General features: G+C 66.4%; 3 protein-coding genes across 3 annotated transcripts in view; 2 read left to right on the forward strand and 1 right to left on the reverse strand.

The window, feature by feature from the left end:
• Positions 1 to 8,714: 8,714 nt before the first annotated feature.
• EMIHUDRAFT_98220 (hypothetical protein) lies at positions 8,715 to 9,416 on the reverse strand (the record flags this gene model as incomplete). Its single annotated transcript, XM_005789188.1, has 1 exon — positions 8,715 to 9,416. The coding sequence occupies one exon, from the start codon at positions 9,414 to 9,416 to the stop codon at positions 8,715 to 8,717; it is 702 nt and encodes a 233-aa protein (XP_005789245.1).
• Positions 9,417 to 9,713: 297 nt separating this feature from the next.
• Positions 9,714 to 10,856, forward strand: EMIHUDRAFT_201061 (hypothetical protein; the record flags this gene model as incomplete). Its single annotated transcript, XM_005789189.1, has 1 exon — positions 9,714 to 10,856. The coding sequence occupies one exon, from the start codon at positions 9,714 to 9,716 to the stop codon at positions 10,854 to 10,856; it is 1,143 nt and encodes a 380-aa protein (XP_005789246.1).
• Positions 10,857 to 13,933: 3,077 nt separating this feature from the next.
• The window catches only part of EMIHUDRAFT_98222 (hypothetical protein), a gene marked incomplete at both ends in the record, with an annotated part of 3,088 nt that continues 2,413 nt past the window's right edge, over positions 13,934 to 14,608 (forward strand). Inside the window, one exon of the mRNA XM_005789190.1 lies at positions 13,934 to 14,532. Coding sequence (XP_005789247.1) covers positions 13,934 to 14,532 — 599 coding nt within the window. The remainder of the gene's footprint in view (positions 14,533 to 14,608) is intronic.

Consider the following 14,608-nt stretch of genomic DNA (forward strand, 5'->3'; position numbering starts at 1 on the left):
CCCCCGCCCCCCCAGCCCCTCTCTCTCTCTCTGCGCAGGCGACCCTCACACCCGGCGACGTGCTCTACGTGCCGCGCGCATTCTTCCACGCCACCGCAACTGCCGACGCCGCCATCGGCGACAGCTGCGGCGGCGCCGACGCGGGCGATCCCTCCGCCGCCCTCACGATCTCTGTCCTGTCAGAGGACGTCTTTGCGACTTGGCTCTACCTGCTGGGCGAGGCGCTCGACGAGCTCGCCACCCCGCCTCCCAACCCGCCTCCCAACCCGCCGACCGCCCCGCCGACTGCCCGGCCGACCGCCCCGCCGGCGGAGCTGCGAGGCGCGGCGGCGAGGCTGGTCTCCGCCTTGCGCCGGCTGGCCGTGGCGCAGCTTGGGATCGAGCAGAGTCACACCGGCCTGTCGGCGAGCCGCGTGGGCGACCAGCTCAGAGAGGCGCTGCCGCGCGCCTTGATGGCGCCGGAGGGAACGCCTCCGATCCTGCTGGCGGCCGGCTCCGACCCGCGCGCGCTGCTCTGGCGGCGGCACGCGCTGGGCCTGCTGCGTTCGGTCGCCGCGGCGTCGTGAGGGCTGCGCCTCCTCGCACGGCGCCTTGCCCTAGCCGTGCCGCGGGGCTGTTGGCTGTAGGCGGCCGAGGAGGCTGGGCAGCCTCGCCTCGCCAGCCTGTGGTGGGACGGCTCGCCCGCGGCGGCGCTCCTCTGGCCGGTCCTCGACGAGGCGACGAGCCGTGGCGCGGCTGTCTGCCCAGGACGCCGTTCCTCCAATGACACGTGCCCGCCGGCGCGTCCCCGCAGGTGCTCCGGCGCAAGCGGGTCCCCGGCTCGCTCAAGCTCGAGCAGCTTGACACTTTCCTGCGCGAGGCGGCGAGGGGGCGGTCTCCGGCCGGCGCGGCGGACACGGCGGACGGCGGCGTGGAGTGGGGTGATGAGGCGCTGCGCCGGATCGATATCGACGCGGTCTTCAAGATCGAGAAGCGAGACAAGGCTCATTTGCCGCGCGACCGGGCGTGGTTCAGGCCGGCGGAGTGGACGTGAGCTAGCTGGGGGGTCTCTTTCCGTACGAGGGGGTTAAAGGGAGGGTAGTAGATGTGTAAGCGATTTGTATGAATGTGCAGACATAGCGCCACTGCCGTAATGCTTAATAAATAGAATAAAAATCGGGAATCCACAGTGTGAGAGGACCGAGATTCGACACAGGGCGGGCGGTCGCGGGTCGCACGCTGGCGCGAGAGCGACATCAGAGAGCCGCGAACCCAAGAGGCCGGCCGTGCTCACACATCTCGACATTGCACGGAGGGACAAACAGCTCAAAGGGAAGGGAGACGAAGGCAGGGCGATTTGGCCGTGCTGCCGACTGCGCCGTAGTCGCAGGCGCGAGCGAGCTGTACTCGTCTTGTCGCGGCCTCTTAGCGGGGGCGGGGCTTCATGCTAGAGAGAGGGTTGCACGTCCATAGACCAGACGAGGTCCCGGTCGTGCCCGCAGCCGGTGCCGCGTGCGCAGTCGTTTTGCAGCTCGGCCGCGGTGCAGAGGCGTGCTCCCGCGCTGGCGCAGACGGCCTCAGCCTCGGCAAAGGATGCGGCATGGTGGCACCCGCCCATCTCCTCGCCGTTCGACTCGGAGAAGACGTTGCATCCAGGCTCCTGGCGCCACCCTGTCGACAGCTGCGACGGGGAGCAGCACCGCACTTCGTGAACTTCGGAGCTGTCGACCCAAGCGGCCGGCTCAGCGCAACGCCCGACCCTGCCGCACGCGACGAAGTGGAGGACGCCGGTGTCCTCGGGCGGCTGGGGTGGCGGAGGCGGAGGCGGCGGCGGCGATGGTGCAGCGGGGGGCGAAGTAGCCAGCGGCGGCGGTGCAGAGAGGGTGTCGCCCGACCAGATGAGATCGGCGTCATGGCCGCAGCCGGTGCCTAGAGTGTGAGGCGTTTGCGCCTCAGTCACATAGCTCTCTTGCGCGTGGGAGGGCACTCGGCGCGCCTCGAGTGCAGCCGTCGGCGATCTCCTCTTGGGTGCACATGCGCGCGCCCGCAGCGGCACACACAGCCTCGGCTTCGACAAAGGTGGCGTCTTCGTGGCAGCCGCCCATCTCGGGGCCGTCTGACTCGGAGAAGACGGCGCAGCCGCCCCAGCGGCGCCACGAGGGGCCGAGCTGCGTCGCGCTACAGCAGCGCACCTATAGGAGACGAGAGAGCGAGAGTTTGAAGCAGTGGGAGAGGTGGGCGGTGCACGTCTCGTCGGGGGGCGCACCTCGTGCAGCTCCGCAAGACTGACCCACCCTGCGCTCTCGGAGCAGCGATTCGGTCGGCCGCACTCGACGAATCCCAGCCCATCCTTGGGCGGCGGAGCCGGTGGCGGCGTGGGGACTGGTGGCGATGGCGGCGGGGGCGGCGGCGGTGGCGGCGACAGCGGCGAAGGTGGCGGAAGCGACGGAGGAGGCGGCGGCGATGGCGACGGCGGCGGGGCTGGCGGCGACGGCATTGGTGGCGGCGGCGACTCAGCTAGCAGATCCATCGACCAGACTAGATCGAAGTCGTGCTGGCAGCCGGTGCCGCGTGCGCAGTCGTTTTGCAGCTCGGCAGCGGTGCAGAGGCGTGCTCCCGCGCTGGCGCAGATCGTCTCGGCCTCGGCAAAAGTCTGGTCGTGGTAGCATCCGCCCATCTCAGGCCCGTCGCTCTCGGAGAAGACGTCGCAGCCAGGCTCCCGGCGCCACCCGTTTGACAGCTGCGTCGCAGCGCAGCACCGCACCTCGTGGCGCTCAGTAATGGGCCTGAATCCCTGCGTCTCGGTGCACTGCCCGGATCGGCCGCAGGCGACGAACGCACGCGCTTCCAGCGGTGGGGGGCTGGGTAGGGGCGATGGTGGCGGCAGGGCTGCCACTTGGAGTGGCGCGTTGATGAGCGTCGGGTGGGCGGCACAAAAGTAGACGATGTCTCCGTCGAAGCTGGGCGGGACGGTGAAGGAGAACTGAGAGCCGCTGCCGCTCATGCCACCGGTGGAGCCCTGTGGGTCGAAGCTCGCCGGGAGCGGGCTGGCTGCTGCCGAGCCGATGGCAAACGGGTGAATGGCGCTGATCCCGTTGGCGCGGAAGGTGTACGTGGTACCCGGGCGGAGGAGGTCGAGGGCCGGAGAGAAGACATAGAAGGGAGGGGTGAAGCTCCCGCCCGTGACGTCAACAACCGTGGTGGGCGGCGGAGGCGGCGGGGCGGGGGGGGGAGGAGGCGGGGCCCTCGGCGAAGATCCGGATGAGATGCCAGGCACAACGCCCCACACCGTTCCCCAAGGCATGATCGTGCCCGCGAGGCACTGTGGTGGGTCGGCGTCTGGTGCCCAGAGGCAGCCTCCGCCGGTGCACGCAGGCTCTGTCGTCGCGGTGGCGCATTCGAAGGTGGCCGGCGTCGGCGTCGGCGCACGGAGCGATGAGAGGCTGCCCTCGTGCCCGTTGGTGGTCGCCCAGAACCAGGCCTCGGAGAAGGCGTACAAGAAGGAGAGCTCGTTCTTGGCAAACTTTTCGACCGCCTCAAAGGCGGGGCCTCGCAGTGGCCCGTTCTCGTTGTCGCAGTCCTGATTGATCCTGCCATTTGCATTGTTCTGGCAGCACTGGCCGCGGCCGCGATCCTGGCCAGCGTTGAGAGGCGAGCCGCACATGTCCTCGATGCCATTCGGCGTGTCAAAGAGGTCGACGCTCGCGACGTCGCCACGGACCCACGCGCAGCAAGTGCCACCGCGCGAGAAGAGGTCGTTGCCGTTCCGCGTGTAGGCGAGGCAGAGGTCGGTGTCGAGCATCATCTCGGTGTGGGCAATTAGGTCCGCAGTGTCCCCAAGCCGGTCAGAGCGGATCCACTGATTTTTCTCCGCATTACCGAACAGCTCCGTGTCGGGACGCCAGCCCTTGAACAGGAGCGACTTGAAGTAGTCATTGTTGAAGATGCGGCTCTCCAGGTGGTCCGACCACCATCCAAAGTAGCCCGAGTTGCCGGGCAGAGCACGGCCCAGGGTGTGTGCGCCAGAGATGGCCGCGGTCAGATACCAGCGACGGTCGATGCCGTCGCCGCCGCCGCCGCCACCGTTGTCGTCGTCATCATCGTCGTCACCTCCACCTCCCTTGCCGCCGCCGCCCTTGCCGCCGCCGCCCTTGCCGCCGCCGCCGTCGTCATCGTCGTCGTCACCACCGCCTCCCTTTCCGCCGCCTCCCTTGCCGCCGCCACCCTTGCCCTGCAGCCGCCGCCCGTTGCCGTCGCCACCAAATTGGAAGGGGGGCGTCTCGTCGCCGGCATACTCACCAGAAATAGGAGCGCTCACGCACGAGTCGTTGTCGCAGCTCGAGGATCGGACCGCTCCCACCGTGCTCGCGGCGTGACGGCTGTAGATGTGGTCGGAGAAGACATCGCTCAGGCCGGGGCAGCCGTCCTCTGGGTTGGGCATCAGACCGGCGAGGTTCTCCGGGCAGCTGGTCTTGGTGGTGCGACCCCAGGTGAAGGCGGCCTTGAACATCTCGCGCGTCTGCGCCGGGTCGGTCGCCACCTCCGCCATGAGCGCCTCGGCGGCGAGCACCACAAAATCGGCCAGCGAGATGACCGCACACACCTGTGAGAACGCATTGGCGAGCGACACGTCGTCTCCGGCGAGACATGCGCCAAGGCCGCGGTTGTCAGTGTCGGCAAAGGCGACACAGCCATCAGAGCCTCCAAACGAGGCCTCGTTGGGGGGAAGTCGGAAGTCCATAAAGTCATGACCGGCGAAGCGGACGATGCAGCCGACAAAGTCGGAGCGGGGGCAGATCTGAGCGTTGCAGGTGGCGGGAAGCCTGCGAACGGGGAGGAGCTATGAGTGCGTAGTCGTATGTGAAGGGAGTGTGGTGTGCGAGTGCGGGGCTACACTAGGAGACATGGGCGCGCCGGTTCATCTCAGCGACAACGATGGAGGAAATGCGGTCGTACTCGGACTCGGAGAAGCTAGAGGTGGTAAGGACTGGCGCGGTTGCGCATGGCATCACGTCGTACGGGTAGACGGTTCCCTCCTCATACACGCCCGGGATGGGACCGCCGGGAATGGGGTTGCCTGCCAGCCAAGCCGTCGTGATCTGGCCGATGTTTTGCTGGAGCCGACGGCCATTCGGCCCAGCCTTGCCAGGGCACTCGACGCCCTTGCCTGCCGTCCGTCCGCTGAATGGGCATGCGCCAAAGGTGCCACGACTGGCCGCAAGAGCGAGAGCGAGGGTAACGCGCGTGGAGGACATCTCTCGGTTCGCTCGATGTGGGTGCGTGCCGGCTGCCGTACAAGCTGCGTCTGAAGCTGCTTCAGAATGAAGCGGACGACGCAAGTTACAAGGTTTGATCGACAGAAGACGTTACGACGCTGGAAGATGCTAATGGGAAAAGCGAGCGCGGGGTGGGGGTGGGGTGGGGGGGGGGGGGCTCTGGTTAAGACCCCTCTCTGTGCATAGTTCGTAAAAAGATAACAGTGGTCCCAGTGCGCTGTGCGGCCCCGAAGGCCGATGCGCAAGAGCGGCGGTGTGGCCCATATGTATTATGTTTGTTCTTTTGAGCTCGAAACAGCCAAATAGGTGTCACATCGTGCATCGTGCATCGTGCATCGTGAGCATATGTGTCATGCACATGCATGTGCGCACATACTGACGTACCGGCTCATCTGGCTAGTCTGGCCGAGAAGAGTAGACACCCGCACCCCGCCTCGTCCCTCGATGTCTGGGCAGACACGCTCCAGCGCAACTCGATCGTACAAAGCGGTGGATGCAGATCCACATCAGAGACGCCCCACCAGGCAAGAAGACCGCGCAAGAGCCCCACGGGGAGCACAGACCGCAGCCATATGTGGACGTGGAAGGCACGCGCGTGTCGCGAATGCGTGCTCACTCACTCATCATGCATCTTGAGCGCCCCGCGGAACTGGCGCGCCCAGCTCAGCTGCCGCCGCAGCATCGTCAAACCACCCTCCGCCCCGCTGCGGCCGGCCTCCCCAGGGCGGCTCCCTTGCTGCCCTCCGGCCCGCTGCCGCTCTGGCGGTGAGGCTTCCGGCGGGCCGCGCGAGCCGCCGCGCAGGAGGCGGCAGAGCTGTGCGGCGAGGCCTTCGGGGCCGGAGCCGTCGGCCGTGAGAGTCGACTGCAGCGCCTGCGGAGAGGACGGAATGGGGTGTGGGGAGGGGAGGCACGAGGAGGGCGGCGGGGCGCTCTGCACGGTGTGTGGCAAGCGGCGTGTGGGAGGAGAGGGAGGGAGAGGTAGGGGGAGGGGGCGGCGGCCGCCTGCAGCGAGAGGAGGTACGCGTCGAGCAGCGACTGGAAGAGCCCCTCCGCCCTCCTCCACTGCAGCAGCAGCGACGCGAGCTCCGCCTAAGGGGGTTGGTGTGGCGAGCCCGACGGGTGAGGTCGCGAGCGGACGCACCAGCCCGCGCCACGGCTCTCGCCCCGCCTCCGAGTACTCGAGGTTGCGCAGCGACTTCCACGCGCTGCGCAGCGCGAAGCGGCCGAAAGAGGCGCCGTGCGCCGCCGCGACGGCGACGGCGACGGCGCGGCCGGCGAGCGGCCGCTCGTCGAAGAGGAGCGGCGAGCCGTCTTGCTGGTAGTGCGGCACGAACCACGAGGCGGCGGCGGCGAGAATCATCAGCTGCGCGAACATGCGAGCGGCGGCGAACTCGGCCCAGAAGCCCTTGTAGAAGGCGGCGGAGGAGGCGAAGTTCGGGTTGAGGAAGCCGGAGTAGAAGAAGAAGAGGAAGTAGTTGAGGCAGCCGGCGATGCAGCCGATGTGCAGCAGCCGGACAGCGGCCAGGGCGGACCACGCGAGCGCCTGAGAGAGAGGCGAGAGGTAGCCGAGAGGCAGCCGAGAGGCAGCCGAGGCGGACCAGGCGCGCGCCCACGGCGAGCAAGCTCGGATGGCTGGGGCGAAGGAGTGCGCGTCCCAGAGCAGCACGATCAACTCGAGTGCGGGGAGCACCTGTGGCGTGGCGGGAAGGGAGGTGGAGGCGAGGGAGGCGGCGCTGTCGTGGCTGGCGCGGCTGCGCGGAGTCGCCGACAGCATCAAGAATGCGAGCACCATGTGGATCATCCCGGCGACGGCAGTCCGGGTGAGTAGCTCGCGCCGCTCGTCGGAGAGCGCCTTGGGCGGTGAGGGCGGCGGCGGTGAGGGCGGCGGCGGTGAGGGCGGCGGCGGTGAGGGCTGCGGCGGTGAGGGCGGCGGCGGTGAGGGCGGCGGCGGTGAGGGCGGCGGCGGTGAGGGCGGCGGCGGTGAGGGCGGCGGCGGTGAGGGCGGCGGCGGTGAGGGAGTCGCGTCGCCTTCAGCTGCGCGTCGTCGATCCACGCGCCGATCCACGGCACTGTGTCGCGCAGGTGGCGGCTGCCCCGCTGCAGCTTTGCTGAGCGCGGGCTCGCTGCCAGCTCGTCCCGGAGCTGAGACACGTCGTAGTCGGGCCCTCCGGACGGCGCAAACGAGAAGCCGACGACGCTGCAGATCGAAAAGGTGCGGAGGGCGTGCACCGTGCCGAGGAGCAGGGCGAAGCCGCCGCTCGCAGGCGCTGACAGCTGCCCGAGCCGTGTGCCGGTGGCGGCGAGGCCTCCCGTCACCATCAGAGCGCGAAAAACCATGCCGTGCGCAGAGGCGGAGTCCTCGACCATCTCGGAGACGGTGGCTGGATAGCATCGAAAGGCGTCCAGCATCACAGACGCCATCTCGGCCTCGCTCGCCTCGGCCGTGTTCACCTCGAAGAAGCGGGTGTTTCGGAGCCGCTTTCGAAAGCCAGGGCTGAGCTTGTACATCTGCCGAGTGAGCATGATCGCGCTGAAGCAGAGCCAGCTGCCGCCGTAGAGAGGGACCCAGGCCCAGTCCGCTTCCGAGGTCTCCAGCATCGGGTCAGAGGGAGGACGTGAGGTCGTCGAGGGCGGCGACGAGGCTGCTGTGCGCCTTGACGCAGGGCCACCGACGTGGGCCGCTGGGGGCAGCTCCGCGGCGAGGCGCGCGAGTTTTTTCTTGTTGCAGAGTTGTCCCGTTTTGCCAATAACATAATCCTCATTTGCCAACAACATACGTAAATGTTCGCAGAAAAACAAACACAACAGCGGAACCAAGAAGAAGGACAATTCACCGACACGATCGCCGGCTCCGCTCGGTTACCGCCGGGGCGGGCGCCTGGCAGCATTGCTGCAGCTTTTTTAACAGCGTTCTAGATGTCGCACGACTACACCGCGTACGGTGGAGTCAAGGAGCCGCTGTGACAGCGTGAGCAGCCGCACTCCTGGCGCGAGTTTTGGAGGCGCTCGCATCCCGACTTTGGCGGGACGCGAAGCGCCTCAGAGTTCTGCTGCGCGGAGATTCGGTGATATAACCAGTACATTGCGCCGATCGTGCTCACCAACGCGCTCATCGTTGTCGCACTGATCGTACTTCTCTAGCTTGGACCGCCTCCCGTTCGCCGCTATGACGCTCTGCTTCCTAAAGCACCATGGTTCTGTGGCGCGAATCACTGCAGAGCGGCTTCATCGGGCGGCGTGCCATCCGTTGTATTATCCTCGGGCTTCTGCTCGGTGCTCGCCGTGTCCCATGCATATGTGTATCTCTCCCTCGTGCGTCGCCGCGTCGTGGGGCGTGTGGGGGCGCGGCTTTTTCACTGTTAACGTGGATGAGTCTGTGATGGGGAGGGAGATGTAACCCCCTCTCTAGCCTTAGATATCCTCTTTTCTCTCTCGACAAGCCGTGCAATCCCAGCATACTCATCTCTTGATCTCCACGCCATGCACCGTCAGCTCAAACGGCCCGTCTCCAAACTCTTTGTTCGGCTTCCCGTCTGCGGTGTAGAGCGAGAGCGAGAAGCCAACGCCCGTTACCGCCGCAGGGCTGAGCGGCGGCGCCTTCACAACGCGGCCCTGGCGCGTCGGCACGAAGGAGCGGAGCGGCAGCCGGAACGTCTGCCTGCCGCCGCGCGTCACAAAGTCGGCACCCCAGACCGGCAACGACATCGCCCAGCTGTCGGCGACGTGGAGGGTCACCTTGTAACGCCGGCCGTCCCCGGTGGCCGCCACCTCGACCGTGGCGCATTCTGCGGGCAGCCCGAGCGGCGCCTCATCGTCGGAGCCTGCTGACCGCGCGCCGAGCGTGCGAAAAGAAGCAAACCCGCCTCCGTTTGTGTTGATCACACCGGAGAAGGTGACGTCGCCGCCCTTCGCGGTAACAGAGCTGGTGGATCGACCACCCATCACCTCGTCGTTGATCTTGAAAAACTCGAGGCGGCGAACGGGCGCCGAGCCCGCGGGGAGGCTGAGAAAGGTCCGCGGCGCCAGGCAGCGATCCGCCTTTGTTTTCTCACGGTACGCGCGGATGCTGTGGATGAAGACGCCTGTTCGTGCCGCGACGAACACGGCAAGCAGGGCGAGCGCCGCTTTAAGCGGAGCGGCGGCGACCCACTGCGTGAGCATCTACGTGCGGTCGACTGCGGATGCTTGCGTGCAGCCCACCGCTTTCTTTAGTCACTTTAGGCTTAGACTAAGAATTTTTCAAAAAAGAAAGAAAGAAGGGTGTCGAAGTCGTACTCCCCGTGCACACATCGAATTGTGGCGGCTTCCCGAGCACTTCCGCCAATGGCGCTCGCCCTCATTGTGCGATTGTGCCCGATCGTCGGTCCTCTCGTGCTCGTGCCTGCCTCGCCAGCACTCGCACTGTCGCTATCGCCCCATCCAGTCTCTGCAGTCGGCCTGCCTCGCGCTGCGCCCACCATGCTAGCCCAGCGCACGATCGAGCCGCTCAAGACTGAACATCGGCAGACACTGACCCGCAAGACTGAGGACCGGGCCGACCACGTCCTGAGCGGTTCGGTCCACCTTGCCAACCGGCAGACCGAGCCGGAGGAGGAGAAGGGCTGGGAGTGGGCGGCTCCCCGCCTCGCGCTGCTTGCGATGGCCGGAAGCTGTGGAACCAACTTCCCGCTCATCCACATCGTCGAGGAGTCCATCTCTCCGTCTCAGGCCACCTTCCTGCGCTTCACCTGCGCGACTCTGCCCTTCCTCCCGCTGCTCGCTCAGCGCCTGTCCGCACTCGAGTGGGACTTGCGTGCAGACAAGACGATGCTGCCAGGGCTGGAGATTGGCGCCTGGTGCGCGCTCGGCTACGTCACGCAGGCCATCGGCCTCGCCCAGACGGCACCGGCCAAGGGCGCCTTCATCTGCGCGCTCTTCATGGTGATCACGCCGCTCATCAACGGGCTGGCGGGCCGGCGCGTCGAGCTGCAGGCCTACCTCGCGGTCGCCATCGCCCTGGCCGGCACGGCGGTGCTCGAGGGGCTCGTGCCGGGCGTGGGCGAGGCGTCGGCGGGCGGGCTCAGCGCCTTCAACGCCGGGGACGCGTGGTGCTTCGGCACGGCCGTCGGGTTCGGCGCCATGTTTGCGCGCATGGAGATGCACATGGAGCGGCTCGACGACGCGGACCTCGCGCTGCCGCTCACCGCGTGGCAGCTGGTCGCGATGCTGGTCGCGACGGCGGCGTGGCACGCGGCCGACGGCGGCTTGGCCGGGGGGGCGGAGCAGTGGCTGCAGCAGGTGCAGGCGGCGAGCGGCGCGCAGCCGCTGCTCCTCTCGGCGCTGCTTTGGATGGGGCTCGTCACGGGCGCCGGCGTGCTGTGGGGCGAGACGATCGCGCTCAAGAAGGTCCCGTCGACAGAGGCGGGCGTCATCTTCGCCACCGAGCCGCTCTGGGCGGCGGGCTTCGCCGCGCTGCTGCTGCACGACGCGATCGCGCCAAACGAGCTGCTCGGCGGCGCCGCCATCGTCCTCGCCTGCCTCTGCCTCCAGCTCCCCGAGGCGACCCTCCTTGCGCTCGGCGGCGGCGGCGAGAAGGACGCCGAAGCGGGTGGCGCGAGCTAGATCGGCCCTTGCACGGCCTTTCGCTCATCCCTCCAGGACGAGGAGGCGGGGCACCGCAAGTGCCACGTAGCACCCCTATCAGACTATCTAGATATTATACCATGTCCTGAAGATGTTGCATGTCATTACTCCATGGTTCTGCTGTGTGCGTGGGTCGTTGTGGGCATGGGGAGGGGAGCGAGACGGTGCTCTCTCAGGGGTATCAGCGTTAATTACGGCTCTATGGGATGATGCGGTTGGTTGATGCGATTGCGATGTCGTTCCGAATCTGCGTAGAGCGTACTGCGATACTCGAACTCGTTTTTCATGCGGTCTCTCGTCTCGTCACATTCTCTCATCATGTTACTCATCAGATAGGCAGCGTCCAGCGAGCTAGCAGGACCCCGGAGAGACGTGGGGGACACGAGACAGGATCGACAGAGACACAGAGTGTAGAGAGAGACTCTCACCCCTAGAGATTGAAAATGACGCGAAAATACCTAAATAGCGAAAAACTAAATAGCGAAAAACGATGAAAGCGGTACGCGGGCAGGGGGTGCTCTGGCTCTCTCGGTCTCGCTCTCTCAGTCTCGCGCTGCATGCTCTCTCGATCATGCTCTCGACATTCATAGCTCATTCCAGCCTCATGTCTCTCACGTCTCAGCACTCAGCTACTCAACTGCAGCGTGGACGGAGAGGACAAGGGTGGTCAAAGCGTGAGGCGAAGTGAGCGCAAGCTCAAGTGTGGCTGTGGGTGGGAGGGAAGTATTGCGGGCCTGCTCCCTGTCAACGTGTCATCAACGGCAACTCGGCCTCTCGGGCTCGGCTCGGCTCGGCTCGACTGCTAGTCGCACGTCTTCGTGCTTTGGACGTGGGGCGTGGACGCGCAGCGTCAGTCGAGTCGCGACAGCCCGATTGAAGAGGCGCCCAAAGCGCCAACGCGCGAGCAGTACCAACAGCCCAAATGCCGCAACGCCCCCCATGGCAGCGCCGACATTGACAGCTAGCGGCGGCGTGGGTCTCTCGGGTTGCGACCCTGCCACCCCTGGGTTGGTGGCGACGACAATGCGCGCGGCGAGGAAGGCCGAGGCGGCCTCGGTCGTCGACAGCACCCCCGCTGCTGTGGCCTCGATGGCAGAGATCGCCGTCGCGGACGGCTGCTTGAGGGCAACCGTGATGGCGATGACGCCGTCGAGAGCGGTATTAGATCTATCGTCAGCTAGACCTGCCCTCCCAGCCGCCGCTCGCGCCTCCGCATCGGCTCCCACGTTGGTGGAGTTTGGCAGGACCATGCTTGGTGGCAGCTCAGCGCCCGGCGGCAGCTCAGAGTTCGGTGGCAGCTCCGACGGAGTCAGTAGCAAGTCGCTGCTGTGGCACCACGCACTGCATGCCTCTGGCTCCATCCCAGCCTGACTCACAAACAGGCGGCAGGTCGACTCCTCCAAGGCGACATTGCACGCCGTGGCGGGCAACGCCGCTCGGAAGGTGATGAGCAAACACGACTCCTGGCTCGAGGGGGCGCACGCGCGGCGCCGAACCGTCGCGCCGCAAGGGTAGTGCGGGGGCCAGTACATCTTGCACCTCCAGTTGTTCTTGTCCAGTCGCTCCATCACGCACTCAGAGACGTACGCGGCTGTGCCGATATAGACGCCCTCGCCGCTGTACCGCCGCAATAGGCGTCAGGCGCACGATCGCGTCAGCGATGCCCCCGTGGCGCGTTGGGAGCATCAAATAGCGCTTCGTGCCACTTGCATCTCGACAAGGTCACACGCGGACTCTCCAGCGTCTCAGCTCACCATCTCGCCTTCTCTGTCGCCCTCCTGGCCCAGGCCCATCAGTATCAAGCCTAAGCCGTCCCAGACCGCACTTACCTTGGGTCTGCAAGCTCACACCGGCTCGTGATGCCACGGAGAGGGCTCGAGATTGTCTCCGGTGGACCCCATCCGAGGCGATTGCGAGGGCTTTCCGGAGGCCAACACCGGCGCCACCGACCGTGAAATGTCCCGACCCGCAGCCCTCATGCACCAGGCGCAAGGATTCAGTCATAATATGTAGGCCTTGTCTCCCGAAGTTTTGAGCAATAGCCGCAAATAGTACTTTTCGGCAGTTCATCGCGACACGTCCAGGTGCCGATGAAGCGGCTTCCCAGCTCAGCTCACCTCGCCTTCTCTGTCGCCCTCCTGGCCCAGGCTCATCAGTACCAAGTCTGAGCTGTCCCAAACCGTCCTTATTTTGGGTGATGAAGCCCACTCTGGCTCATACCACGGCTCTTACGGCCTCACTCACGCCCGTTTCACCCACAGACACGCCGCCGGCACGCACTCCCACTTCACACATGCTCAAACACAACCCCACCAAAGCACAGCCCTGATCAGAATGGGCAAGGGCTACCACTTGGTGACCCTGGTAGCCTCTGGCTCGCCACTGCACTCGGCTCCTCTGCAGCGGTCTCGCGCTCTCGCCACGACAGCACGCCGACGGCAAGCTTTGAGGTCCGTCTGGTGGACCTGCTGTGGCCAAAGCCGCCCCTCGCATGCAGCTCGCACCAGACCTCGACACTGGGCTCGCTCAGCTTGGTTGTGGCAGCGTGTGTGAAGGATGCGCGGCCGAGCCGCTGGCGCTGCTACAGCGGCGCGAGAAGCAGGCAGCGGCGCGACACCCGGTCGGTCGAGTCTGGCCGTTCTCTCGACGCCGGCCGGCGAGGGTGGCGGCCTGTGGCCGGCTGGTGGGCGGAGAGCAGCCACAACCGGCGTGGGGGTGCTCAGGAGGCAGCGGCGGCCAAGTGTCGACACTTGCTCAAAGGCGAAAGGGGGCGTGGAGTGGGCCTTTAAGTTGTTCTGTATGCGCTCATGCGCTCTACACGCATGTTTCAGAAGGGGGGGGGGGGGGGGCTCGTATCTCACACCCCGACACAGAGAAAAGCGGCGGAAGTCAAAAAAGAAAACTCGCGAGTTTCTTTTTTCCTCTAGTTACCCGTATTGGGTAGCCTTTTCTTTTTTCTTGAGCGGCGCTGGCGCGGCCCGGTTTAGCTAGCCTGGAGCCTCGCTGCGCGATCAGCAAGGCCCACCACCGCCTGGCCACGAGCCACTCCCACGCTGATGCTGCCCGGCCCGCTCGAGGACGACGAGCGCTTCAAGGGGCACGACGGCAGCGCGGCACGCGTGGCGGCGCTCTACCTGCGGCGGATGACGCGGCTGCGGCACATGGACTTTGACCAGGCTCTCTGGCAGATGCTGTGCCTCTGCTCGGACCCGCGGCGCGTGTACAGGTCGGCGACGTACCACCGCGGTACCAAGCACCAGTGGGCGCGCGACGACCCCGCCTTTGTCGTCCTCATCGCCTATCTGCTCCTCGTGTCGACCGCGGCGTGGTGCATCGGCTTTGGACGCGGCTCGCCGCTCTCCGTCCTGTCGCTCGCGCTGTACGTGCTGCTCGTCGACTTTGTGGTCCTTGGCGCCGCGCTCTCCACCCTCGCGTGGACCGTCGCCAACACCTACCTGCTCCTCCCGTCGGGCGGCCGCGGCGGGCGGAGCGGCGGCAGCGGCGGCGGCGACGAGCGCGTGGAGTGGCTGTACGCATTCGACGTACACTGCAACGGCCTCTTCGTCCTCTCGCTGCTGCTCCACGTCCTCCAGTACCTCCTCTTGCCGCTGCTGCTCCGGAGGGGCTTCTGGCCCGCGCTGCTCTCAAACACGCTGTGAGCCGCGGCCCGCCTCTCCTCCTCCCGCCTCCTCCCTCTTCTAACCCCCCCTGGTCTCCCCTCCCTCCCTCCC

The sequence above is a fragment of the Emiliania huxleyi genome (genome assembly GCF_000372725.1).
Source record: "Emiliania huxleyi CCMP1516 chromosome Unknown EMIHUscaffold_13, whole genome shotgun sequence".
Lineage (NCBI taxonomy): Eukaryota > Haptophyta > Isochrysidales > Noelaerhabdaceae > Emiliania > Emiliania huxleyi.